The following is a 27,978-nucleotide window of genomic DNA, read 5'->3' on the forward strand; positions in this document are numbered from 1 at the left end:
GTGTGTGTGTATTGGGGTGGGGGGCTGACCTGAGGAGCCACCAAGACATTCATTGGCTGGCAGCTTGCCAGGTGGGGCCAGAAAAGGATCTCAGCAGGGTCTCTTCACCCATGGTCAGCTTCCTGCCAGGATCCACATTTTCTGTTCAGTGTCTCCCGTTAGGACGAGACGATATGATTCTAATCTTTGGGTACCATCAGCTGGTATATCAGTTTATTTGGAAGCCCTGAAGAAAATGAGGGGCATACTTTAAAGATATATAGATTTGGGCTGGAGCTAGAAAACTCAGGAACATTCAAGAATATTCTCAGCATCTCCTTCTCTTTTGTACCTCCAATAACTGGCTTCTTTGCTTCTATGTATTTCCCATTCATAACTTGGCTTGCAAGTAGCTTGGTTTGCCATGGCCCTAATTCCAACTCATGGCATCCTTATTTTTTTCAGTTCCACTGGTAAATTCTCTCCACAATTCTTAGCTGAAATTCCCAGTCCATGGCCAGCCTGGTGATTGGCTGCCGTTGGATCCAGTGTCCACTCTAGTCTAATCAGTTCTGTGCTGGTGGGTCACATGGCTTAAAACTTGGCCACTTAAGCAACACAGTCCACAGGGAATGGATTGCAGGTATTCTGGGATTAATCAAGAGAGGGATTCAGAGTCATGGATTGTCTCAGCCACCAAGAATCAGGTATAAATCACATTGGAGGAGGATATTACACAAAGAAAAAGATTTTATTGTCTTCCTAGTCAATATCCCCGGCGAAATTAGAGGCATAGCTTGAGACTGGTCACAGTGCAATACAGACCCTCAGGAGCTGCTTTGAGGACTGGCCTGCCCAGATGCCTGCGGTTAAGCCAGCAGCCCCCTCACTCCCGCCCCTGCCATCTTGACAGACGGAGCTGCCATGGTTTCAGGGACACTTGGCAGGGCATCTGGGTTGGTCCCTCCCACATGGACCTTGTAAAGTTGCTATTCAGGGGAACCTGGTATCGTTTCAGGCAAAACACAGAACCATATTAGCATTTCTAAGCCCCCTACCCCGGCCATCTCCCTGGAACATTTGGGCTTGTCGCACATTCCAGGAGGGAGCAGCAGCACAGCTGCAGCCACAGCTGCCAGGAACAGGCCTGGGCTCCCGCCCTGTGTGGGGGGAGGGCAGAGGGTGGAGGGCTTCCTCTGGGGGCTCTGAGTAAACTCACCCTCACTCCACCTCTCTGACTTCATCCATCCAAGGCTGCTTGGCCAAGAGCCCAGGCAGGGTGAGGGGCTGTCTCCCAGCCCAGGCCTGGGCTGCCTAGCAGAGGTGGGGGAGGGAGAGCTTCAGGCCTAGCCCAACTCTCCAGAAACCAGGGGTAGCCTGCTGAGCTCTGAAATGCCAGAAGTTTAAGAAAAGAGGGAAGGGGACAAGAGGTGGTGGTAGTGGTACTTTGCTATTTAAAGGTAGAAGAATGCAAGGAAGTAAAGCTTTTTTTCTCCATTTGTTCTTTGGCGACCCCATTGGAGAATTCCAGAAGGCACGCAGGATGACATCATGTTTTACAACTGAGAAATCTCAGTAATTCTGTAAAATGGAGCCCCTGCCTGCTCCATGTTCCTGATGGAAGCTGCTTTATATTTACGTGCTTAAAGCTGTATTTTATGTCACATTTAAATGAGGGTTTAATAATCTTAATTATCTACCAAAAGTAGATTACGGCGCATGAAGATCACATAAAATGAACTTCACTTCTCAGCATCACAAACATTTGGAATACAAAAGTCCAGGGATGGATATTAGAAGTAAGAAAAGTACAAAAGAAGTTTGCTTAAAAATAACAAAAAATTTAAAAAACGGATTCCCCCCTCCCCCCAATCCAAATAATCGTGGTCTAGGTAACGAGATCGGGATAAACGCTTCCTTTGCTCACTCCTGTAGTAAGAATGAGCTCAAGCAGAACTGTATGCCCAAGTGTGTGTACCAGAAACACTCACATGCATCACACACACAAGCACATACACCCACAGGGACAGACGCACAGCCGGGTTTTGGTTGTTCTAGGCACTTCATATCCACGTTCTTAAGTCTGCCACCTTCCCATTACATTTAACAAGTTACTTCTTTGGTGGCAGGACGTTTTCTTCGAAGAAGCCCTCGTTGACAACATTCCCTGCTGGGAAGTATCTGGCCACCACAAAGGAGGATCCGTCACTTGCGGACGCCTTTCCCACGCCCATCTTCTTTGTGTTCTTCCATACCATGGCCGTGAAGTGTCCTGCAGGGGAACGGGCAGAGGGAGAGGGACACGGCTGAATTAGCAGAGCCTGAAGAAGGATGTGGCAAGGGATTGTTGAACCCCTGTACCATCTTGCCAGGCTCAGGTTAGCATGGTCTTCACAGACCCCCTGCAGGGAAAGGAGAGGCAAAACGCTCTGACTGCCTGACTTCTTTTTTTTTCTTTCCCAAGATGGAGTCTCGCTCTGTCGCCCAGGCCAGAGTGCAGTGGCGTGATCTTGGCTCACTACAATCGCCGCCTCCTGGGTTCAAGTGATTCTCCTGCCTCAGCCTCCCAAGTAGCTGGGACTAGAGGTGCATGCCACCACGCCCAGCTAATTTTTTTGTATTTTTAGTAGAGATAAGGATTCACCATGGTCTCGAACTCCTGACCTCAGGTGATTCACCTGCCTCAGTCTCCCAGTGCTGGGATTACAGGCGTGAGCCACCGTGCCTGGCCAGACTGCCTGACTTCTAAAGCAGGTCCTTTCCATCAGCCACACTGACCTTACCCACCTCACCACCTTCCAACAGTCTCCCAGAGATCATGACAAAGCCCAGTGGCCCCAACAATTAGGATGCCACTTTACCTAGTGCCTGTGTCTAACTCTGTCCCCAAGCTGCAATCTCAAAGCTCTCCGGTGATCCCCTTTTGTCTTCATCTTACTGGACACCTGATGAACACTTCCTACTCTTCTCCTTTTCAAGGCACCCCTCCCCCTTTTGGTTTCTAGGATGCCACAGTCTCTTGCCATTCCTCCTGTCTCACTGCCTCCTCTTCCTCCTCCTCACCCTCACTTATAGATATTGAAGGACCTGCACTTCCCAGGGCTTAATCCTGGGCTTTTTTCTTTTCCCTTTAAGCTCTCTTTAGGGAATTTCGTCTTTCCCTGGCTCCCAAATTTATTTCTCCAGCTCAAATCTCTGCTCTGTGTTCCAGACATAACTAATTACTGGACATTTCCACATGGATGACTCATAGGCATCTCAGATTTAACCTTTCCAAACCTCACTCCCAGTTTTTGTCCCCCTAGATTTATTCCTCTCCCAGTCCTCCCATCTCCATCAGCGGTACCTCTGTGCACACACTGCCACGGGGAGTCTGCATTCCTTCCTCTCCTTCCTTTCCCCCACAACAACCTAGCATTCAGTCTTGAAGAATCCAACTCTAAAATGCATCTCAGGTCCACCCACTCCCAAACCCTTGGTCCCAACTGCAAACTTCTCTCACATGGACCATTGCAATAGCCTCCTGACTGGTTCTATGGCGTCCACCTTGGCCCCTCAAATTCATTTTCTTTTTTTTTTTTTTTTTTGAGACGGAGTCTTACTCTGTCACCCAGGCTGGAGTGCAGTGTCATGATCTCAGCTCACTGCAACCTCTGCCTCCTGGGTTTAAGTGATCCTCCCACCTCAGCTTCCTGAGTAGCTGGGACTACAGGTATGCGCCACCACGCCCAGCTATTTTATTTTATTTTTTTTTGTATTTTTAGTAGAGACAAGGTTTTACCATATTGTCCAGGCTGGTGTTGAACTCCTGACCTCAGGTGCTCTGCCCACCTCGGCCTCCCAAACTGCTGGGATTACAGGTGTGAGCCTCATTTTCTACTTAGTATTCAGAGTGACCATTTTGAGATATAAATCATATCTGTTTACTTCCCTGCTTAACAGTCCTTCACTCGAGCCCCAGTCCACCTAGAATGAAAGTGAATCCTTTGGTGCAGTGGCCTCCTCTCCATTCCTTGAACACACCAGGGTGTGTCCCACCACAGAGCCCTTGCACATTTTTTTCTTCTCTTTTCCTTCTTTCTTCTTCTCTTTTTTCTCTCCCTCCTTCCCTCCTTCCCTTCCTCTTCTCTTTTTCTCTTCTCTTCTCTTCTTTCTGACAGGATCTCTGTCATCTAGGCTGGATGGAGTTCAGTGGCGCGATCATAGCTTACTGCAGCTTCTACCTCCAGGGCTCAGGAGACCCTCCCACCTCAGCTTCCTGAGTAGCTGGGACCACAGGCACATGCTGCCACTGCCAGATCATTTTTCAAAAATTATTTGTAAAGCCAGGCACCATGACTCATGCCTGTAATCCCAGCACTTTGGGAGGCCAAGATGGGTGGACCATCTGAGGTTGGGAGTTCGAGACCAGCCTGACCAACACGGAGAAACCCATCTCTACTAAAAATACAAAATTAGCCAGGCGCGGTGGCATGTGCCTGTAATCCCAGCAACTCAGGAAGGCTGAGGCAGGAGAATCACTTGAACCCAGGAGGCCGAGGTTATGGTGAGCCGAGATGGTGCCACTACACTCCAGCCTGGGCAACAAGAGCAAAACTAGGTCTCAAAAAAAAAAAAAAAATATATATATATATATATATATATAATATATATATACACACACACACACACACACATATTACATATATTTGTAGAGACAGGGTTTCCCTATGTTGCCTAGGCCGATCTTGAACTCCTGGGCTCAAGTGATCCTCCTGCCTTGGTTTCCCAAAGTGCTGAGATTACAGGTATGATCCATCACGCCTGGCCAAAACACTCTTCTGATGACCAACAACTTCTTGTCCCTTGGTCTTAGCCTAAATATCACTTGTTCAAAGAAGTCATTTGCAAACACCCTTTTATTTATTTTTGAGACGGAGTCTCACTGTTGCCCAGATTGGAGTGTAGTGGTATGGTCTCAGCTCACTGCAACCTCTCCCTCCTGCGTTCAAGCAATTCTCCTGCCTCAGCCTCCCAAGTAGCTAGGATTACAGGTGCACACCACCATGCCCGGCTAATTTTTGTATTTTTAGTAGAGACAGGTTTTACCATATTGGTCAGGCTGGTCTTGAACTCCTGACCTCAGGTGATTCACCCGCCTTGGCCCAGCCAAGTTTTGGTATTACAGGTGTGAACCACCATGCCCAGCCTGTAAACACCCTTTAATTTACTGAACATCTCCCTCCCAAGACATTCTTACCACACTGTTTTTTTCCCCTACATACCATTCTTCCCATTTGTGTGATGCATTTGCTTGATTATTTGTTTACTGTTTGGCTCCTTCACCAGACTATGAGTCCATATGGGCAGAGGCCAAGTTTGTTTTAGTCACCAAAATACACCCAGTACCTTGGCATAACCTGGCACATGGAAAGTGTAAAATAAACGTTTGAAAGAATGAGTGGAATCGATGAATAAAAGTAATATAGAAGATCCATCTCGGACTCCAGTACTGCCTTCACTGGAAGTACAGCCTTCTATGTTTTGAGCTTTTTGAGATTTCGACACATTGCAGCCTCGTTCAAATCCTTCTGCTCTGAGCCAAACATCTCAGTTCCTTTTCAAGCTACTTGCTCCAGCTCCAGACACCACCAGGTCTTGCTGAGCCCTATTAGCATCAGTCTCCCATTTCTCAGACTGCCTGTCCTTTCCTCTCTGGTCTTTTCAAGCTACGAATATAGCTTAGCTTCCAAATCTCCTCCCATTTGGGAGTCAAAGAGTTGATGCTGTAATGCATTCCTTGCTCAATGATCATAAATTTTTTTTTTTTTTTTTTTTTTTTGAGACGGAGTCTGGCTCTGTCGCCCAGGCTGGAGTGCAGTGGCCGGATCTCAGCTCACTGCAAGCTCCGCCTCCCGGGTTTACGCCATTCTCCTGCCTCAGCCTCCCGAGTAGCTGGGACTACAGGCGCCCGCCACTGCGCCCGGCTAGTTTTTTGTATTTTTTTTAATAGAGATGGGGTTTCACCGCGTTAGCCAGGATGGTCTCGATCTCCTGACCTCGTGATCCGCCCGTCTCGGCCTCCCAAAGTGCTGGGATTACAGGCTTGAGGTTTTTTTTTTTTTTGAGACAGAGTCTCACTCTATTGTCTAGGCTGAAGTGCAGTGGCACGATCTCAGCTCACTGCAACTTCTGCCTCCTGTGTTCAAGTGATTCTCGTGCCTCAGCCTCCTGAGTAGCTGGGACTACAGGTGAGTACCACCACGCCCAGCTAATTTTTGTATCTTTAGTAGAGATGGGGTTTTGCCATGTTGGCCAGGCTGGTCTCAAACTCCTGATCTCAAGTGATCTGCCTGCCTCAGCCTCCCAAAGTGTTGGGATTACAGGCGTGAGCCACCGTGCCTCGCATAAATTCTTATTTGTTGGGGAATAGAGGCAGGGTGTTCATCTCTTCCATCTTTATGGTTTAGCATTTACAGAGATCAATGAGACATTTGTTTTCTGTGTCACAGGATAACATTCATTTGCTAAAGCAACACTGAAGAGATTGCTCTCTCCTAAATATCTGGCTTATGATTGAGCAAGCTATATGAGGGCAGGTGCCACATCTGTTTTACTGATCACCATACACCTAGTGTTTAGCACTGGGCCTGGCACATAGTAGATGCTCAATAAATATTTGATGAAGAAAGGAAGAAACAGAGGGAGGGAGGGAGGAGGAAAATCATGATGAGAGTAGCTAAGATTCCCATAGGGTGGTTAAGAAAGAAAAAGGGCAACCACTTCACACCCAGTAGGATGGTTATTATAAAAAACAGAAACAAAAATAATAGACTATAACAAGTTTTGGCAAGGAAGTGGAGAAACTGGAACTGTTGTGCACTGCTGATGGGAATGTAAAATGGCACAGCTGCTCTGGAAGACGGTACGGCAGTTCCTCAAAAAATTAAACATAGAATTGCAATGTGACTTAGCGATTCCACTTCTAGGTATATACCCAAAAGTACTGAAAGCAGGGATTCAGATATTTATACACCCATGCTCCCAGCAGAGAGGTTAAATGATTGGCCCAAAGTCACACAGCCCGGCCGGGCGCAGTGGCTCACGCCTGTTTTCCCAGCACTGTGGGAGGTTGAGGTGGGTGGATCACTTGAGGTCAGGAGTTCGAGACCACCCTGGCCAACGTGATGAAACCCCATCTCTACTAAAAATAGAAAAATTAGCCAGGTATGGTGGCGCACGCCTGTAATCCTAGCTCCTGGGGAGGCTGAGGCAGAAGAATTGCTTGAACCTGGGAGGCGGAGGTTGCAATGAGCCAAGACTGTGCCATTACACTCCAGCCTGGGTAACAGAGTGAGACACCATCTCAAAAAAAAAAAAAAAAAAAAAAAAAAACCCATAAAGTCACACAGCCCAAGTATCCATCAACAAATGAAAGGATAAGCAAAATGTGGGATATATATATATATATATATGTATATATGTGTGTATATATATGTATATATGTGTGTGTGTGTATAATAGAATATTATTCAGCTTTAAAAAGGAATTCTGAGGCCGGGCATAGTGGCTCATGCCTGTAATCCTAGCACTTTGGGAAACTAAGGGGGGTGGATCACCTGGGGTCAGGAGTTTGAGACTAGCTGGGTCAATGTAGTAAAACCACGTCTCTACTAAAAATACAAAAATTAGCTGGGTGTGGTGGTGGGTGCTTGTAACCCCAGCTACTTGGGAGGCTGAGGCAGGAGAGTCGCTTGAACCTGGGAAGCAGAGGTTGCAGTGGGCCAAGACTATACCACTACACTCCAGCCTGGGCGACAGAGTGAGGCTCCATCTCAAAATAATAAAAAATAAAAAAATAAAAAGGAGGCTGAGTGTGGTGGATCACGTCTGTAATCCCAGCACTTTGAGAGGCCAAGGTGGGCAGATCAAGAGGTCAGGAGTTCGAGACCAGCCTGGCCAACATAGTGAAACCCCATCTCTACCAAAAAAAAAAAAAAAAAAAAAATTAGCTGGGCATGATGGCGGGTGCCTGTAATCCCAGCTACTTGGGAGGCTGAGGCAGGATAATCTCTTGAACCCGGGAGGCAGAGGTTGCAGTGAGCCAAGATGAGGCCGTTACACTCCAGCCTGGGCAACAGTGTGAGACTCCTTCTCAAACAAAATAAAATAAAAAGGAATTCTGACACGTGCTCTAATATGGGTAAACCTTGGAAACATGAAGCTAAGTGAAATAAGCCAGACACAAATGGACAAATACTGTATGATTCCATTTATATGAGGTAGCTAGAATAGTTAAAACCAAAAGCAGAACAATGGTTGGGGTGGGGTGGGTGGGGATGGTTTCCAGATGAAACTTATTCTCATAAGGAGTGCGCAACCTAGATCCCTTGCATGAGGAATTCATAATATGGTTTGTGCTCCTATGAGAATCTAATGCCACTGCTGATCTGACAGGAGGCGGAGCTCAAGCAGTAATCTCACTCGCCCACTGCTCACCTCCTGCTGTGCGGCCCAGTTCTTAACAGGCCATGGGCCCATACAGGTCCACCGCCCAGGAGTTGGGGACCCCTGGTCTAAGGGTTACTGAGTTTTAATCTGTGAAGATGAAAATAATTCTAGAGCTGGATGGTGGTGATGATTGCATAACAGTGTAAATGTATTTAATGCCACTGAATCGTACACCTAAAATGGTTAAAATGGTAAATTTTCAGTTATATATGCTTTACCACAATTTTTTTTTTTTCTTTTTGTTTTTTTTAATACATGGCTTCACTCTGTTGCCCAGGCTGGAGTGCAGTGGTGCAATCGTGGTTCACTGCAACCTCAACCTCCTTGGCTCAAGCAATCCTCCTACCTCCTACCTCAGCCGCCTGAGTAACCAGGACCACAGGCACATGCCACTGCACCCAGCTAGTTTTTTAATTTTTAATTTTTTTTTTTTTTTTTTTTTTGAGATGGAGTCTCGCTCTGTCACCCAGGCTGGTCTTGAACTCCCAACCTCAGGTGATCCGCCCACCTCAGCCTCCCAAAGTGCTGGGATTACAGGGATGAGCCACGGTGCCCGGCCTAGTTTTTACATTTTTTTGTAGAGACGGGATCTTGCCATATTGTCCAGGCTGGTCTTGAGCTCCTGGACTGAAGGGATCCTCTTGCCTTGGCCTCCCAAAGTACTGGAGTTACAGGCATAAGTCACCACATCTAGCCTATTTTACTAAAAAATTAAAAAACAAAAGTGGGAGAGAGGGGAAGAGACTGGTGTCCACACTCTTCTAATTCTTTAGGGAAGAGACAAAGTCGGTGCTTCCCATTGCATCCTGTATATGGTAAGGACTGAAATAAATGTTTGTGGATTAAATTCTATTTTTTCCCCTATAGTTAAACTTCTTTTAAAACTTTTTTTTTTTTTTGAGACAGAATCTCACTCTGTTGCCCAGGCTGGAGTGCAGTGGCATGATCTCATCTCACTGCAACCTCCACCTCCTGGGTTCAAGTGATTCTCCTGCCTCAGCCTCCTGAGTAGCTGGGATTACAGGTGCACACCACCACACCCAGCTAATTTTTGTATTTTTGGTAGAGATGGGGTTTCGCCATATTGGCCTGGGTGGTCTTGAACTCCTGACCTCAAGTGATCCACCTGCCTTGGCCTCCCAAAGCACTAGGATTACAGGCATGAGCCACCATGCCTGGCCATTTAAAACATTAAAAAATTTAGCTATAATTTATTTGTCTGCATTCGCAGAGGACTGAAAGTTACTAAATTGTTTATGAAAATAATCAAATGTAAACACGAATCTAGTTGACATGATACAATTGAAGAATGAAAAGAAAACAAACCCTAAGTACAATTATGCATATTTGCCACTATCTTTAAACTTGTATTAACTGCTGTTTAATAAGCTGTGGTTTCCACCCAGAATAGAGGATAAAGACTGCTTGCCTATTTGCCCTTGGCTCTTCATACATTTGGGTCACAGCTCCAGGCTCTCGGCAGTCTGGTGTCCCTACTTCTACAGCCATTTCCAAAGGCTCAAGTCCTTTCTTACACTAGCCTGCTCTCACAGGAGACCACATGCTTGGGCCATTGACCCTCCCACTCTCTCTGTCTCCCAGAAAAGGAAGAAGCTGCCATTTATCCACTGGTTGCCAAGAAAATAATTAGACACAAAGTGCACATCAGCAGCACAAGTGCCTGTGGCAGCCTTTTCCAAGCTGATGAGGCTAAGCAATCTTTTTTCTTGAGGGGGTGGTTTCTGTCTGCACAGAGGGAATTAAGCTATGGGTATTCAGAGATGAAGTAAATGACACAACTTCCTTAGCAACCATCAAATACACACTGGTTGCTAACTCTAGTCCACTAACGAAGGTTCCTTTTTGTTTTTCCTAAAGGGATGACATCTTCTTTCCTGCTGTGAATCAAACTTCCTAGAATATATCTTTGAAAAACACACTAAATATGTCACAGTATATCCTCGCAAGGGAATAATGTGCAGAGGTAAGAAAGAATGAACGAGCACTTTTTGTATGATATGGCACACTCTCTGACAAGCATAAAACAGGTCATATACTCTGACACCAGAGTGCAGAAAAGGGAAGAGAACATTTATACACACACGCTGGCGTAAGCACAGGATAACTCCGGAATGATTCACAGGAAACTGGTATCTCTGGTTGTCTCTTGGGAGTGAAAGTGCTAGGGGTCAGGGCTGGAAAGAAAACTTTTCACCTTCGATAGCTCCCAATGTTCATATCATATAAAAATATTATTCATCAGGAGGCTAAGTGGGAAAATTGCGTGAACCTGGAAGGTAGAGGTTGCAGTGAGCCAAGATTGCGCCACTGCACTCCAGCCTGGGCAATGGAGTGAGACTCTGTCTCAAAGGAAAAAAAAAAAAAAAAAAATATATATATATATATATATATATATATATATATATATATAAAATTCATTCAGAATAAGCATACATAATAAAACATAAATAAACATAATATAATTTAAACAGAATATATCAAAGTAATGATAAGATATTATTTCTCTTCACTCAGCACACTGCAGTGACTGACCAGCATCCTTCATCACAAGATGCTGGCCTGGGTGGGGTTGGATTATAGGGTATTCCTTTCTTTTTTTTTTTTTGGAGACAGTCTCACTCTGTCACCCAGACAGGAGTGCAGTGGTGGGATCTTGGCTCACCACAACCTCCACCTCCAGGATTCAAGCAGTTCTCGTGTCTTAGCATCCCGAGTAGCTGAGATTACAGGCGTGCATCACCACACTCGGCTAATTTTTGTATTTTTAGTAGAGATGGGGTTTCACCATGTTGGCCAGGCTGATCTTGAACTCCTGACCTCAAATGATCTGCTTGCCTCGGCCTCCCAAAGTGTAGGGATTACAGGTGTGAACAACTGCACCTGGCCAAAGGGTATTTCAAAGGCTCTTTCACCTACAACAAGGACTCAGGTCAGGGAATCCATGAACAGAGATGCAGCAAGGAGGAGTTGCAGACAGGGTCTGGGGGAGGCTGAGGCAGGATGGGCATGAAGATCTTTAAGGGTCTTGCAAGCCCCCAGTATGACACCACCCAAAATCTCATTCCTGTCTTAGGATCAGGCTCTGTCTGCCCCCAGGCACTGCCTGTTGGTACCTGGAACAGCACAAGGGCTGGCTGCTCTGGGATTTTCCTCTTTAGGGATGGGAGGTGTAGGGCAATGAGTGAAATGAGTAGTCAGTGATCATGGAAAGTTGGGCTCTGACTCTTGTGAGAGTCCTGTCTTGGAGTGGGAGTGGTGGAAAAAGCATCATATCAGGGACAGAAGGCATGAGAAAGGCTGCTTCCCTTTTCTAGGCCTCAGTTTCTTCCTCTCCAAAATGGGTAGAATAAAGCCCCATTTTTTTTTTTTTTTTTTTTTGAGACAGAGTCTCGTCCTTGTTGCCCAGGCTGGAGTGGGCAATCTCCACTCACGGCAACCTCTGCCTCCCAGGTTCAAGTGATTCTCCTGCCTCAGCCTCCTGAGTAGCTGGGATTACAGACACCTGCCACCACACCTGGCTTTTTTTTTTTTTTTTTTTTTTTTGCATTTTCAGTAGAGACAGGGTTTCACCATGTTGGCCAGGCTAGTCTTGAACTTCTGACCTCAGGTGATCCACCCGCCTTGGCCTCCCAAAGTGTTAGGATTACAGGTGTGAGCCACCACGCCCGGCCTGTGGAGGCACTTTCTAATTACCACGTGGTGCACACACACACACACAGTGCTAGTTAATAACTTGCTCGGACACGTGTCCGATTGCTCAAGAATCTTGCTCATGGGAAAAGCAAACCCAGAAGCTATGAAATAAGAAGTCTTCTGGACATCATCTCTATTAAAAGAAGACAAGGTCCTGCCTACACATCCTTAATCAATAGCAGGAACTTGTTACTGGTCCCTCCCCACACTCTTAGATATCCTTGCCCTAGAATCACCTGTTCACACTCAAAGCCCTGCCAGCCCGGCCTGGAGTCCTGCAGGGGTTAATGGAGGGGAGGAATGCCTCAGCAGATGCTTCTGCCTCTGCCCCAGAGTCCCAGGAACAACGCAACACAACATGGTTGCAGAAACCCCCACCCTGAAGGGCAGGCAGCAAACCACAGGAAACGGTGACTGGCGCTGAGAACCTGTCACTTCCTGCTTCTGGAGCACCCCTCTAGAGGGTGGAAGGCCTCAAGGCTCTACTTGTGGGTGGGACAGATGGGGTAGGAGGAACGAGGTGAGCAGAGTCCCTTTCTCTGTTTTCCTGGTGCCTTCTGGTCAGAGAAACTCCCGCCCCCTTCTAACACCATCCTGGGCCCCAGGCGGCTCTGAGTCGGTTTTGAGGAAAGACAAGGAGACTGGTGAGCCCAGCAAAAGGCAGAGGGAGCCCAGGGCACAGGGCGGCTGCCCAGAGGGACCCTGGGGCACAGGGCGGCTGCCCGGAGCTTTTGTCAGGGGAGGCCTATGGGAAGGGAACATGGACGCACGGAAGGTTCCTCCCTACACTTGAATCACCAGCTCTCAGGATATCCCTTAGAAGCCACCTTCTCCCTCTCCCCTGGGAAGAGGGGACAGGAATTGACTCAAGTCCACACAGCAAAGGGTGCCAGAGCTGAGACTAGATCCAGGTTCTCTGCACCCCAAGCTCCTCAACTGCAAACTAGAGCAGAAAGGGGAAGGGAGAAAGCCAGGGAGACCGCGAGGGTGGGGGAAGGGTGTGGGGTGTGGAGGGAGGAGTGCCAGCAGCTTGAGCCTTCTCCTGATGGCCCCAGGGAGCCATGACAATTGAATCAGGAGAGCATCAGGGGCAGAGACAATTTTAGAAGTATTGAGGCTGCTGGAGAGCAGGATGGATGGCAGAAAACAAGACTAGACACAAGGTGACCAGTTCAGGAATGAAGCTCCAAGCAGCTTTGGAAATCCAGTCTCCTATGACACACTCCAGGAATGGGAAGAGCTCTGAGCTGATGGGGCAGGATTCAGCAGCTGGGGGCTCACAGAGGGAGCAGAGCACGTAGCAGGGGGAAGCTGGAGATGTAATGGGAAAAGGAGAGCTTTGGTTTGTGGTCAAGGTCAATCCAGAGAAACATGGAAGAGGTTAAACAGGAAGGAAAGGGTTGATTTTTTTAGAGGGCTGGTTCGTCTCTGAAGTCAGACACCCAACCTGCATTGCTGCCCAGGGCCAGGCCCCTGGTGAGACCCTGCCACTCACCAGTCCCCGAGGTGAAGCCAGGCTGCTGGAAGTTATAGTTCTTGATTTCACTGTACCATCTATCAGCCACCTCCTTTCCTGTGTGGAAATGACATTGTTCTAAAACTCAGCCACAAAATCCACCCACTCCCTATTGCCTGCATCTCCTCCCATTAGCCCCAAGCCACCTATCCAGCAATTAGACATCTGAGAAAGCCCCAGTCAGCTGATGCATCCTGGATGCTGCTTTGCAGACTCCTAGGGACTCCTGCCCATGAGCATGGCCAGGCTGAAGAGTGGGCCTTCTGAGGGGCTGGGAAGAGCACTGGCCTGGGGTCAGGGAACCTGCACCTATCCCCCCCCAACCCACACACACTGACTTGCTGTGTAATCCTGGGCAAAGCCTTCCCTCTCTGGGTCTCAGTACAATGAAAAGTTTGAAGGCAATACACTGCAAGGGCCTTCTGATGATGCTCCGAGTTTCTAGGAGACTATACTGTTATCTCACCCCATGTGCAGCTCTTGAAACATCCATAGTTGGAAAGACAATCAGGCTGGTAAGCCAAGGATCTCCACTGTGGGCAGGAGGGCCCTCACCTGGGGCATCCACCGTTCCCACAGGTGTTCATATGGGCAGGCGTTTCCCTGGGAGCTGATGCTCTCCCGGCCAGAGCCAGGAGTGGGGACCTCAGAGCAGTCAGTCTCAAATGTGTGCAAGAATCTTGTTAACGGGCAGATTCCGATTCAGTAGGTCTAGGGAGGGACCTAGGATTCTGCATTTCTGCTCCCAGATGCTACTGCTGATTCATGTTCCACACATCAGCCTCACCTGGAGAGCATTTAACAAATACTAATGCCTGGGTCCTTCCTCAGACCAACTGTGTCTGTCTCTGGAGGACAGACTCAGGCATTTTTTGTTGTTGTTGTTTGTTTGTTTTTTCTGAGACAGAGTTTTGCTCTTGTTGCCCAGGCCAGAGTGCAACGGCATGATCTCAGCTCACAGCAACCTCCGCCTCCCGGGTTCAAGCGATTCTCCTGCCTCAGCCTCCTGAGTAGCTGGGATTACAGGCATGCGCCACCACACCCGGCTAATTTTTGTATTTTTAGTACAGATGGGGTTTCTCCATGTTGGTCATGCTGGTCTCGAACCCCTGACCTCAGGTGATCAACCTGCCTCGGCCTCCCAAAGTGCTGGGATTGCAGGCATGAGCTACTGTGCCTGGCCTGGTATTTTTTTTAAAGTTTCACAAAAGATTCCAATGTGCGGACACAGTAGGGAACCACTGGCTCAGAGACCACCTACCCAACCCCCTCTTTGTAGAGACGGGAAACTGGGGGCAGAGGAGGGAGGGACCTGCTTAAGGCTCCCAAGGGAGCCCATGCAAGGCTGGGATGGACCGTGTCTCCTGAATGCCCACCTTCCTGTCCTATGCCCTTCTCCCGGGGCCCATCAAGGGCCACAGCCTGGGCTTGGGAAGGAGCCTGCAGGCTGAGGGCGCAGCTTCGGAGGGAGGGGTGAGTAGGGGGTTCCCCAGGAGCTCACACATGCCTCCCAGTGGGGGTGCCAAGGACCATGCTGCACAGGAGCCCTGGCTTAGGCTGCCCTAGGGAAACCAAGAGCACTCGGGGGAACTCCCAGGAATGTGAGGCGGGGGAGGGAGTGAGTCATTCTCCCACTGGTGTTTGGAGAAAGCTTCAGAGATCCAGATAGCTCTCCAATATTCTTCCTAAAAAGCCACATCAGGGCTGTCAGGGTCAGAGGGTCAGAAAGCTCAAGAATGTCCGGGCAGCGCGGTGGGATCATTCCAGATTGAGACCTTGCATGGAGACGTTGTCTTTTCCATTATTTTTTTTTTTTCCAAAATGGAAAAAGCTCTATTGCTTTTCTTCTATTACAAAAGTAATACACCAGCACTACTGGTAGTGTATCACCAGTACAGTAGGAAAGTAAAATTTCTCGGGAAGAAAATAACATTTCTCGGTAGCTGGGGATGCTCTGGTGCCCACAGAATCAGGCTGAGATTCTGTACAAAAGCGGTCTGTCTCCCCAGCCCCCACTCCTTGGCCGGGGAGCTTCTCCGAAAGTGGGGGCCTGGTCAGTCTGACTCATCTCTGTGTCCCTGGCACCCGGCACAGGCCTGGCACTGAGCCAGCCATCAGAGACCTTGTGGTGAACTGAAGTCAGCCTGGGAGCAGATTCAGAGAGCTCTGGTTTTCCTTTCCTTTCCTAGGCCTGTGGCTACACCGCGAGGGTGCTGGAGCCAGGAGGCATTTGAGGAGGACTTGTCCTTCTTCCAACTCCCACAGAGAGGAGAGAAGCTGAAAATGTGACCCACCTGTCTGATCGTAGGATGCCCATGCGAGGTTCTCCCCACACTGGCCGCGGCTGGACTCTGGGCTGTGCTTGAGGATCCTCGTGCTGGCCAGGGCTTCAGAATACCTGCAGAGTCCACAGTGCCTCCTCAGAGCAGGTGCAGTTCAGAGAACCCCCAAAGTATGTGCCCCAAGCTAGTGTGGCTGAGTTTCCTTCCCTGCCCAGGGCTCGCAGAGGAGCTAGAGGAACACCACTCCTGCATGACTGCTGAGCCTCCCAGCAGTCCCATTCCACAGAGGAGCAAGTCGAGGCTCAGAGGAACAAAGGGACCTGCTCAGGAGAGTGACAGAGTGGTTATTCAAGTGTGGTTGTATCTGATCCCAAAACCTGGTCCCCGAAACCATGTGGGGCCCCCCTAACCTTTTTTTTTTTTTTTTTTTGAGATCTTGTCTCACTCTGTCACCCAGGCTGGAGTGCAGTGGCATGATCTTGGTTTACTTGGTTCACTTGGTTCACTGCAACCTCCACCTCCCGGGTTCAAGCGATTCTCCTGCCTCAGCCTCCCGAGTAGCTGGGACTACAGGCACCCACCACCACACCTGGCTAATTTTTGTATTTTTAGTAGAGACAGTTTCACCATGTTGGCCAGGCTGGTCTTGAACTCCTGACCTCAGGTGATCCGCCCGCTTCGGCCTCTCAAAGTGCTGAAATTACAGGTGTGAGCCACTGTGCCTGGCCACAGGGCCCCTTTGTGACTGCAGCAGTGGCACATGAAGGGCCCAAGTCACCCGGATGTGCTAGGGGACTCACTGTTGAGCCTCCCGGTTGAGCTTCTTGCAGAGCTTCAGTGGGGGGACGCCATGCTTCTGCCGATACTCATTGTGGGCCTTCAGGACCTCATTATGAAACTGTTTGGAAGCTGGAATGATTGCAAAATGGAGAACGGCTCAGTGCAGAGAAAACACTCACCAAAAGTGTAATGGCATGCTGAAAGCAACACCCAGCTCAAACCTCAGGCCATGTGGATGGGCTGCTGCTCCCCTCCAACACCTGGCACCCCAGCCAAGTGGCCCTGCTCCACGCCACTGCTCACCTTACCTGGCATTGTGCTCCATATCTCTGCACATCTAAAGCCCATGGATCATGTGGGGCCTTATGGGCCATGTTAGGGATTTGGGTCTTTATCCAAGGCAATGGGGAAGCCACTGAAAGGGAGCAGGGCAGTGAGCTCCATGTGTTTCTCAGAGACCCTGCTGGCTGCTAAGTGGAGGATGCACAGAAACACAGAGCAGATTTGGGGACCTGGACAGTCAGCAATAGGACTTCGGAAGTAAAATATCTGAAGGAGACCGGGTATCTCAGGCTGGATCTAGGGAGAGCAGAGGGGACTGGAATGGGCCAGAGCTGGGAGTCCAGAAAGAGGCCTCCTGGCTGGGGAGGAAGGCACCTATGCTGGGTGGGTGAAGCCAAGGAGACAGAGGGACAGACAAAGAGACAAGGGAAGGACAGCCCTGGGGAAGCAGAGTGTGAGGGTGAGTTTTAGGTGCCAACTTGACTGAATTAAGGAATACCTCGAGAATTGGTAAAGCATTATTTTGGGGTGTGTTTGTAGGGGTGTTTCCAGAGGAGACTGGTGTGTGAGTCTGAGTGGGGAAGATCCACTCTCAACGTGGGTGGGTGTCATCCAATCAGACAACCCACACAGAAACCTACTGCAGCGGCAGAGCCACCGCAGAGTCCCCACTAGGACAGTGCCTAATGGAGCTGCAGAAGTGCAGCCACCCCAAGACCCCAGAACTGTGGAGCTACCAGCATGTAACATGGGCCTGGGAAGGCTGAAAGCATGAGGCTTCGACCTGAGAGAGCTGAAGCCGGACAGCCCTAAGCCTTGGGGGTGGGGCTGCCTGAGGCCCTGGGGCCCAACTCCCACCCAGTGTGCCCAGGAGGCAGGAGATGGAATCAGAGGGGATTATTCTCCAGCCTTAAGATTGAATGTTTTCCCTACTGTGTTGTGGACTTACTTGGGACCAGTTACCTTCTTTCCTATTTCTCCCTTTTGGAATGAGAACGTCTATCCTATGCCTGTCCCACCACTGTATTTTGGAGTAGATAAGTTGTTTTGATTTCACAGGCTCACAGCTGGAAGGAATATGTCTCTGGGTGAATTGTGCCTTAAATCTCACCTGTATCTAATTTAGATGAGACTTTGGACTTTGAGTTGGTGCCAGAACAAGTTAAGACTTGGGGCTATTGGGATGGAATGAATATATTTTGTATGTGGGGAGGACATGAGTTTTGGGGAGCCACGGGCAGAATGCTTTGGTTTGAACGTCCCCTCCAAAACTCATGCTAAAATTTAATTGTCAGTGTAACAGTGTTGAGGAGTGAGATCTTTAAGAGGTGATTAGAGGGCATTCTCACAGGACTGGGCTCCTGGTAAAAGAATGAGTTTGGCCCAGCCTTCTCCCTGTCTTGACTGCTTACTTGCCCTTCTGCTTTTCCATGGGATAATGCAGCATGAGGGCTTCATCAGATGCCAGTGTCATGCTCTTGGACTTCCCAGCCTCCAGAACTGTGGGCCAAATAAACGGTTTTTTAATAAATTACCCAGTGTGTGGTATTCTTTTATAGCAGCAGAAAATGGACTAAGACACAGAATAGGAGAAGAGTGTAGCAAAGAAAGTGGAGGTGGTGGGAGGGTGAGTGGTATGATCAGCAGGCCCAGGGCTGCAGTGGGGAAGAGGTGAAGCCCATGCCCAATTAGGTCATGATCTCAGAAAGGGCAAAGTCAAGGAGGCTGTGGTTAGGGAGAGAATAAGTAGGTGAAGCCAAAAGCAAGCCAGATCAATAGTGAACAGAAGCCATACCAATTTGGATCTGAAATGATCCCCATCCATCCATCCATCCATCCATCCATCCATCCATCCATCCACCATCCTCCATCCATCCATCCAATATCTTCCATTCATCTGTCCATCCACCATTCATCCAACATCCTCCATCCATCCACCCATCCACCTAATATCTTCCATACATCTATCCATGCAACATTGTCATCCATCTAACATTACCCATTCATCCAGCATCATTCATCCATACATCTACCATTCATCCAAGGCCCATTCATCTATCCTCCATTTACCTGTTCATCTGCTCTCTGAGTGCTTCCCCTATGCCATGTCCCATATCGTGTGCTAAGGGTCCAGAGACAAGTCAGTCACATGTTGCTCTCAAAGAGCTCACATACAGAAGGCAGGCAGCCTTGTAAACAGACACTAGCCATGTGATAGGTGTCAAGATGCAGGTAAGCATAGATGCAAAAGGAACTTGGAGATTAACCTAACATGGGATCAGGAAGGAGGCAACTCCCAATATGAGGCCCCAGAAATGTCTGAACAGGGGCCAGCCAGCCAGGCTATGATGAAGACACCGAGCACCTTACTCAGGAATCTGAGAGTTCCCTTCTGTGGAAATGGGGGTGAGTTGGATGGGTTCTGAGTGAGGGCCACAGAAGGCCCTTCTGCTGAACTGGTCCCATCAGGCCACAGCCTGTCCCTCAAAGACTGGCTGTGGGTAGTGGCAGGAAGGGTGTGAACCATAAAGGAAGTGCCACGCTCTTCCTCTACCCCAGGTCACCTTCACCAGTGCCTTTCTCCTACTCTGCTGCCTTTCACCCAAGGCTGAGGAGATGATGCAACAGGGAGTCCTCGTCCCTTTTCTCATAGCCAGATCTCCCATGTCTCCTGGGCCCTCAAGTCAAATCCCATGGAATTTCTGAGGGGACGTAAGGGAAAGAAGACCCAGGGCTTGCCTTCAGGGGGTTTGGGGGCTGCAGACCCAGGAGCTACAGACCCAGGAGGGGAAGGTAACTGCAGGTCACACCTGCATGGTGGAGCTGTCCACGGGCCTTCTGAGAAAGAGGAAGTAGACTGTTAGATAAAGAGTACGTGGACCAAGCTCTAGAACTTGGGCTCATTAAGGCTGTCCAGTGAGGTCCAGTCACAGTAATGTGGGCAGGGCAGGGATATGGGGGCTCTGAACCCCGGGATTGTGAGGTTTCGGTTACCAGGCAGAGGTGGGGAGACCTGGAGGTGGAAACTGATCATGGGGACAGGCGTTAAGGCAGAGGGCGGAGCTACAACCTGAAGTATCAGGACTTCCTGGCCAACAGGCGGACCAAGCCCTTGTCAATAGGAAAAACAAAGATTTCAGGTCTGCGGTGGAGAGGAGAAAAGCCAGAGGTGTTGTTTAACGTGTATAGAGTTTCAGTTTGGCAATATGAAAAAGCTGTGGGGCTCTGGTGCATAGCAATGTAAATATACTTAACTCTACAGAACTGCACACTTAAAAATGGTGAAGATGATACATTTTATATTATGCATTTTTACCATGATAAAAAGATTTCAGGGTTAGCATGTTAATGTGGTATTTGGGATAAGGAGTCAGAGAGGCTTTTAAAGAATATCTCACAGGGAAATGCCAGGGGCGATGGCAACTCATGGGACCCCGCTGGGGGTCTCATTGACCAGTTTAAGAAGAGTTAGCTGGGTAGCATGGCCGCCGGGAACCCAAGGGTTCTTGGGCCATGGGCTGCTTCCCCGGCCTGGTCCCTGCTTTGTGCAAGAGACAGTGGTGATTTGAGGTGTGTTGAGGCTGGAAAGGGGGTTTAACGAGGAATTGGTACAAGGATGGGGAATGTTCAGCCTGGAGAGGATCAGCATCTGGAGGACACACTGGAGGCCCCTGATGAATTCTGGGGCCCTGAGGGAAAGCTGGGTTCAGTGGGTAGAAAGGCAGGATGACAGATTTCAGCTCAGTCTAAGAAAGATCTTTCCTAGTTAAAGCTTCTGACGACCTAAAGGAGCTACCTCACAAGGTAGTGAGCTCTCTGCCACTGAAGGAATTCAAGCAGGTGAGCCCCTCTTGGAGGGTCTCAGGCCCTGAGTCAGAGGACCTTCAAGTCCCTTCCAATCCTGAGATCCTATAACATCCCGCTGGGGTAGGAGAGAGAGGAGACAAGATGAACAACTGACCCCAGACGTGCAGGAGTTTCCCAAACAAGCTTCTCTCAGGAGACACTGATCAGAACGAGTGCGTGTGCAGGCAAGGGCCCATATAGGTGACACTGCCAAGGTGACGGGGGTCCCCATCCGAGTGGCAGGGTTGTCCAGGCCCATCCTAAAGTCCCTTCTAGCTCCCATGTCCCGGACAGGCCCCGGTGGGTCTCGTGGGACACCACGGAAGATGCATGAGGCTGAGTGGCACGTGCAGTGGTGACCACAGATGCGTCAGGGAAAGGAGGGCTCCCTGGAGGAGGTGTTCCTGGCTCAGGAAGCATGAATGGAGGAGGCAAACAGCAGAGGAAGAGCCAGGGTGAAGGGACCACGTGTATCCTGGGGCTCTGAAGAGGAGGGGGAGACAGGGGAGTGGGTGGCTCGCTAAGGGGAAGCCAGTTGAAAGGCAGCCTGAGTGCTGGGGTCAGTTTGCACTGGATCCCATAATGCTGGAGGCCCTTAAGTTTCCTTGGCAGAGAGGGACATATAAGGCTGCTAAAAACTAGGTCACTGCACTCCCAGAATGTGGGAAGTAAAAAGAAACAAAAGTGAAAGTTCCTGTGTCCAAGCAAAGCTCAGTGCCCAGAAGCTGCAGCTAGGCACTGTGTCCGCCAGTGCCAGGCCCCTGAGCCAGGGTTCTCTGGAAGCGGCCAGGAGGCCTTTCTGGTAATCGGTGGCGGGGAGCCCTCTCTCACCACTCCTGGCAACCACACCTTGGGCAGCCCCAGGAGTCCCCTCCCACCGAGGCAACCAGTCCTAGCCCAGGTGGCTCCTCTGAGAGGGCTGCCGCCCCAGGGAGGCAAAGTTATCAGTGGCAGCCACACCTAGCAAGAAGCACACCCCACCCCCACCGAGAAAAACCCAAGAATACAGATAAACATAAGGAGAAAAAAGTTAGAGAAAAGCTGTCCACCTCCCAGTTAGGCAGGGAGAGCCCTCCCAGCCACCCTACGATGGGGGATGGGCAGGGATGACGTCCTCATTGTGTAGGAGGGTAAACTGAGGCTGGAAAGTCCACACGGCCTCAGAGTGCCAAGCCTGAGGTCGGAGGAAGTTGCAGGCCCACCCATCCCAGGCCTGCTTTCTCCCACTCTCTGGGCATGTGCTGGGCCTACGCATGATCTTATTTCTTGCCATCTTCTGTGGGAGCTGCCATGGCCTTACCCATGTTTTTTTCTTTCTAATTAGGAAACTGAGGCTTGAGAAGGGAAGTTACCCGCCCAAATTGCCACAACTAGTCCAGATCCTATGCAAAGCCCTGTCCTAAGCCCCCATCCCTCCTCAGGGTCACGGGAGACAAAGGGAATGACGGAAAGAGACGGGGTGACTGAGGAGGCCTGGGAGGGGGATCAGACTCGAGGACAGCTGAGGAAAGCAGTAGAAGAAAATAGACAGGGGTGGCAGCTGCCTTCAGATCTCTGAATTGAGCAAAGGAGAGGAAGGAAGAGAAGAGAAGAACGAAGACTTCTCAAGAGCCTCCTCCGTGCCAAGCCCTTTTCCAGCACACCTGGCTGAGGGGTCCCGGGGGAAACCAGGGACTGTGGAGTGCAGGTTACCAGGGTGCCAGACTTGGGGCTTAAAAGAAAGGTCAGAGCTGCTAAAAGGAGGCAGGAGCTTCCTGGGCCCGGCTCCCCAGGGCTGAGGGAAGGGGCTGAGCTGTCTCTGCTGGGGTGGAGGGTATAGATGTCCTAGGTGGGACTGCACTGGGTTCTGGAAGGTCCTTCTGGAGGCCAAGCCTCTACTGCTGGAGGCTCTGTAAAGATTCTGAGGACAAAACAAAAAGCCATGCGTGGTGACTCACGCCTGTGGTCCCAGACTGAGATGGGAGGATCCCTTGAGCCCAGGAGATCAAGGCTGCAGTAAGCCATGATCACACAACTGCACTCCAGCTGGGGTGACAGAGCAAGACCTTGTCTCAAAAGAAAAAAAAAAAGATTCTGAGGTGTACGCCTCTCCTCTACCATTTAAACTTTTGGTTGAGACAGGCTCTTCCCTCAGCATCTTCCTCCTCTCCCGAGGCCTCCCTGAGCCCAGCCTGACTCACTCCTGGGCCCTCTCCAGGCTCCTCATGAAAGAGCCGGTGACTGTCAGGGCCCAGGGCAGGAACTGTGAACAGGCCCCTCCGCCCCCTTGGCAAAACGCTGGAAAGAAACCTGGTTCCACCTTGGGGGCAAAGCTGGTTTTGCTTGTTTATCAGGAAGAAAGAATAAAAAGTTGGCAGTTTAAGGAAAAAATAAAGAACGGATTTCAGCTGGGTAACTCCTGCTCTTTAAGCCGGTTCTGGGAATTTCAACAGCCAAATCCCCGCTCTGCCTGGTATTGGCCATGCGATCTTGGACACGCTGCTTCAACACTCTGTGCCTCCTTTCCCCATACATAAAATGGGAGCAGCAGTATTTAACCCTCACTACAGCCTAGTGTAGTGCAGTGGACAGTGTAGTGAGGGTGAAATGAGTTCATCTATGTTAATGCTTTCGAACTGTTCTGGAATATAACGAACAGTTATTAAATGCCAACTGTAATTATTATTATTACCATTGGACAGGGACAGAAAGCTTTTGGGCTTCGGCTTTGGAAGAACCTGTTCCTGCTCCTTCCGGGTCAGGTCCCCTCCTGTCCTGCCTTTACATTGACGTTTGATGGCCTTTTTCAGCCCCTCTGAGCTTGGCTATTTGCCAAGTGAATGAGTGAGTGAACAAATGAATGAGGTTCGCACTTCAGCACAGTGAAGGCGGGACAGGATTCCTCTCTTCATTACAGATGAGGAAACTGGGCTCTTTGGATGGTGGGGGACATGCGGATTGTCCAAGGCCACACAGAGTCCATATTAGAGCTGGGTGTAAGAATACCCCTCCCTTTACCCCCTCCCCCGCTCCAAATCTCCCACACTTTCCACTTTACATATTGCTTCCTCTTTCCCAAATGGCAAGAATGATGTCTATGAGGAGTTGCTCAATTGCTTACGGGAACAAGGCATCCCCTCCCCTCAAGCATTAGCCTCCCCTAGGCTGTCCCTCTCCATAGAAAGTGGTTGTAATTGAAGGGGAGGCAGCTGTTGTCCAGCCCTGCCTGCCTACTGTCACTCAGGCACATCCCTGCCCCTCTGGGCCCCAGGTTCCCCATCTGTGTGTGAAGGAAGGATGACATCTGTGGTTTTCATAATGTCTTCAAAGCAGGGAAACACTTCCTTGGAAGGAAATCTTCAATAAAAGCAACAGATGAAAATGAAACTGCTGGGGTTGGCCTGGTCCACACAGCCTCTCCCTGCAGAGGCCTGAGGGTCTTACTCAGTAGAAAACTCCTGGGCTCGTTGGTCCCTAAAGGCCTGTCTGCTCTGATTTCCTCTGGTGCTAGGTGGATGGAGGGACACTAATATTCTTAGAGCTGATGGAGGCTGCGCGGAAGTCCCCACCGGGCTAGAGTTCAGGCTGGCAGGGAGCAGGGTGTCAGGGCAAGTGGTCAGTGTGGGAGAGAGGACAGGACACAGTAGGGGAGTCAGAGAGCTGAGTTCAAATTCATTGGTTTGCTTACTGGTCAGTGTGTGAGCTTGGGCAAGGTACTGAACCTCTGTAAATCTATAGAATGAGGTGATAATAACTGCCTGGCAGTGCTGTCACAAATATGGTAACATAGAAAATACTGAGCTCTTTGCCTGGGATGCAGTTGAAGATTAATCATTGGTGTCACCAGTATTAGGGACAGGAGGCTTCCACTGAGCCCACGGTCATTGCCTTTCTCTTCCCCACCACACTTGCTGCACACCAAGTCCCAGCAGAGAAACCAGGGCTGGGAGCAGGACCCGGGAGTCTTTGAGCACTGGGTCAAGCGTCTTCTGGAATTTCAGCTGTGCCAGCTGTGTGATGATTTACAATAATGCCCGTTATGCCAGGCAGCTCTGGGGTGTATCTGAGGTTAATGATGAAAAAGAGACTGGCTTCTGGGCAGTGAGGAGGAAACTGAGGCCCAGAAGGGGCAGGGACGGATTCCTTATGATGGTCTTTACAGAAGCACACAGAGCCCCTGTGAGTGCCACCTGCCCTGTGGACACAGACAGCAGCCCTGGGCTGATGGCCTGGAACTTCAAGGTTGGGCTTGCATTGAAGGCCCATTGGGCACTGGGTCACCCAGAAAAGTCATTTTCTTTTAGGGACCCTAGGAGAGCCAGATATTAATACTATTCTGGGGGCTCTCGGCTTTCCAGTTGGGGTGGGGGAGATAAATTCAATGCACCTGACTGTGAGGGAGAAAGGCCTGGGTCAGAATTCTGCAAGGTCCCTGGGTGTATGTGTGTGTATTAGAGGTGGAGGTGGCCTCTGACTCAACCAGTTCTAACCTGCTTTCTGCCACTGGCCCCCTCCTCTCCTGAGTAAAAAGTAATCTTCCTCTGAAACCTGCCCAACCCTGCATCTCCAGACATAGAAGCCATCACCCCGTCGTGCAGGCCTCTGAGCCTTCCCTCTGCTTCACAGTAAGTTGTCATCAAGTCTGCCCAAGGCCACCAAATCACAAATCCATCCCATCCTCCTCTCCAGCCTCCATCCTGCCCTGGATGCCTCTATCATCTCCTGTCTGTGTGACTGCAGCAGTCTCCCTCATTCTCCCTCCACCTTCTCTCCATCCATCCGATCCACCCTACACCCTGGCAAAGCTCTAGTCCCGCTGCTTTCAGATCAGTGCCTTTCCATGGCACCCCAGGTTCTGTAAGATGAAGTCTAAATTCCCAAGACCCTCTGGGATTTGACCACCTCCTCCAGGAACCCTCACCGGCTCCCATGCGGTGCAGTCTCCTCACCTTGAGCTCCCACCGCCCTTCACCAGCACCTATCTTGTGGTTTGGATCATTTCCCACCTCTTACTCAAGCCAGATAGTGCCTGTCTATCCCCTACATAGCTTTATGTATTCCTTTCACAATCCAAGTGGATGCACGCCCCAGCACTGGGTCCACAGCTTGATACAGAGCTGCTAGACAGTGCAAAGGAAAGATGGAGGAAGGGACGGACAGATAGAAGAATAGGCACACAGCTGAATATGAGCAGTTCTGGAAAACCATGCCTTACATAAGACACTGGAAACAACTGATTAAGATGTAGCCTAGGCTGGGCACGCTTGTAATTCCAGCACTTTGGGAGGCCGAGGTAGGCAGATCACGAGGTCAGGAGTTCGAGGCCAGCCTGACCAACATGGTGAAACCCCGTCTCTACTAAAAATACAAAAGTTAGCTGGGCGTGGTGGCACGCACCTGTAATCCCAAGCTACTCAGGAGGCTGAGGCAGAAGAATCGCTTGAACCCAGGAGGCGGAGGTTGCAGTGAGCTGAGATCGCACCATTGCACTCCAGCCTGGGCAACAGAACGAGACTCTGTCTAGGAAAGAAAAAAAAAAGTAGCTTAAGGGAATTTGTGGATTTTCTCCTGAATCTACAGAGAAAGGAGTTGATTTCCCAAGTAGATATCTCGAAAGACTTGCTCTCATCTGCCATACTTTTGCCTCATCACCACCTGTCATCCTGTTAACTAAATGGCAACCCATTATATCACCTTTCCATACCGTGAAGAACCCCAGGGCTCATACGGCCACCCTCACTGTACAGACGGGGAGGACCAGAGGGAAGGAGGCTTGCTCAGAATCACACAGCCAGTGATTGACTGGGCCAGGACTGAAAGCCAGACCTGCCTCTACAGCCTAGGAAGGCTGGTTAGGACCAAGGCCAGGGAAAGCCACTTGCTCCCAGCGCTGGCATCTCCTGAGTCCAGATCTTGGAGGACAGATCCTAGAAGGGACCTAGCATTACTCATCTGAGGTGGACAATCCGGATGAAGCAGGACTTCTGAATCCCACAGCTATTCCCTAAGAGCCTCCTGTGAGGCAGGAGCAATGCTGAGATAAACACGGCCCCCGGCAGCCAGGGGTGAGGACCCGGCGGCGGGAAGCAGGTCTGTGGCTCAACTCTTGTCCCCGGCACACTGCAGGAAGGGCTGCAGCGAGGAAAACACCAGGTTGGGCGCTCCCTCCCGGGGGAGGGGGAATCACGGATGGGCTCCAGCCCAGCAGCTGAGCCTAGTGGGGTGGGGGGGCTTTTCAGGCTGAGAGTGGGGGTGGTGAACGCCCGGCAAGGAAACCCAGGGAAAGGTACCTGTGCACCAGCCTCTGGACAGCTCTAGTGTAGGGCGCAGGTAAGGGGTGGGGACCCACTCCCAGGGGCCTGAAGGCAGGACTGGAGTGTGTCCTTTCACTGAGGACAATGGTGAGGAAGGTGTTAGGGAGCGACAGGAGGAGAGCTGCGCTGTAGAAAGTTCATCCAGACAGCCACAGTAGAGAGGATGGGGTGCCCCAGGAGAAAGGGAGCCAGACCGAGTCTAGCACACGGGGAGCCCGGTACTGCGCGGGTGCTCAGGAGAGGAGGAACAACAAACAGATGAGGGGGATGCTCAGGGTTGTCCTCGGGACAGCCGAGCGGGGCAAAATGCTTTGCAGCGAGAGCGGTTGTCACACTTTGGTGACTTTTCCAACTCTAACTCTGGCCTCCTGAAACAAAGCAGAAGCCACGCCTTGGCGGGCTGCGGCGCGCAGCCCCTCAGGGTCGGGAAGCCCTTCTTGGCGCGATCCCCGGTTCTCCGGCGGGGGCCTCCTCGGGCTCCCCTTCCCCCCCGGGTTCCCCGGAAACCGCGCCGGGGCGCTCCCCCCGCGCGCCCTCCACCCGCACCCCGGGCTCCCGCACTCCCCAGGACCTGGCTTGCGGCGGGCGAGGGAGACGGCGAGGTCCGGGAGCGCTGGGCTCCGAACCATTCCTCAGCGGGCGCGCCCGCAGGCTCACCTGACTTGCCCATGGCCGGCTCCGCGCGCTCCTCGCTCCCGGCGGCTGCGCTGCACTGCGCTCCCCCGGCCCAGCGCCGCCCCGGAGCCCAGAACCGGGCTGATGCTGCGGCCCCTCCTCCGGCGCCGCCCGGCCCCCG

General features: G+C 50.5%; 1 protein-coding gene and 1 long non-coding RNA gene across 10 annotated transcripts; one reads left to right on the top strand and one right to left on the bottom strand.

The window, feature by feature from the left end:
• Nucleotides 1-714: 714 nt before the first annotated feature.
• Nucleotides 715-27,896, bottom strand: GLIPR2 (GLI pathogenesis related 2). 9 transcript variants are annotated; one of them, XR_013404576.1, is made up of 6 exons: nucleotides 27,840-27,896; nucleotides 16,782-16,890; nucleotides 15,994-16,097; nucleotides 13,679-13,756; nucleotides 4,018-4,156; nucleotides 715-2,251 (listed from the first exon to the last, which is right to left on the bottom strand). XR_013404576.1 is itself a non-coding variant. In XM_077964993.1 (5 exons), the coding sequence occupies exons 1-5, from the start codon at nucleotides 27,850-27,852 to the stop codon at nucleotides 2,371-2,373; spliced, it is 315 nt and encodes a 104-aa protein (XP_077821119.1). In that variant the 5' UTR covers nucleotides 27,853-27,896; the 3' UTR covers nucleotides 715-2,370. The 9 variants fall into 9 exon arrangements, 7 of the variants coding, with proteins under 7 accessions (XP_077821119.1, XP_077821116.1, XP_077821117.1 ...); XM_077964993.1 differs by lacking the exon at nucleotides 4,018-4,156 and having other exon boundaries at nucleotides 715-2,381; XM_077964990.1 differs by lacking the exon at nucleotides 4,018-4,156 and having other exon boundaries at nucleotides 27,754-27,896.
• LOC144334636 (uncharacterized) lies at nucleotides 16,095-27,881 on the top strand. The gene is made up of 2 exons (XR_013404735.1): nucleotides 16,095-16,444; nucleotides 26,393-27,881. It is a non-coding gene; the product is annotated as an uncharacterized LOC144334636 (long non-coding RNA).
• Nucleotides 27,897-27,978: the final 82 nt, after the last annotated feature.

Source organism: Macaca mulatta, chromosome 15 (genome assembly GCF_049350105.2).
Source record: "Macaca mulatta isolate MMU2019108-1 chromosome 15, T2T-MMU8v2.0, whole genome shotgun sequence".
Taxonomy (NCBI): Eukaryota; Metazoa; Chordata; class Mammalia; order Primates; family Cercopithecidae; genus Macaca; species Macaca mulatta.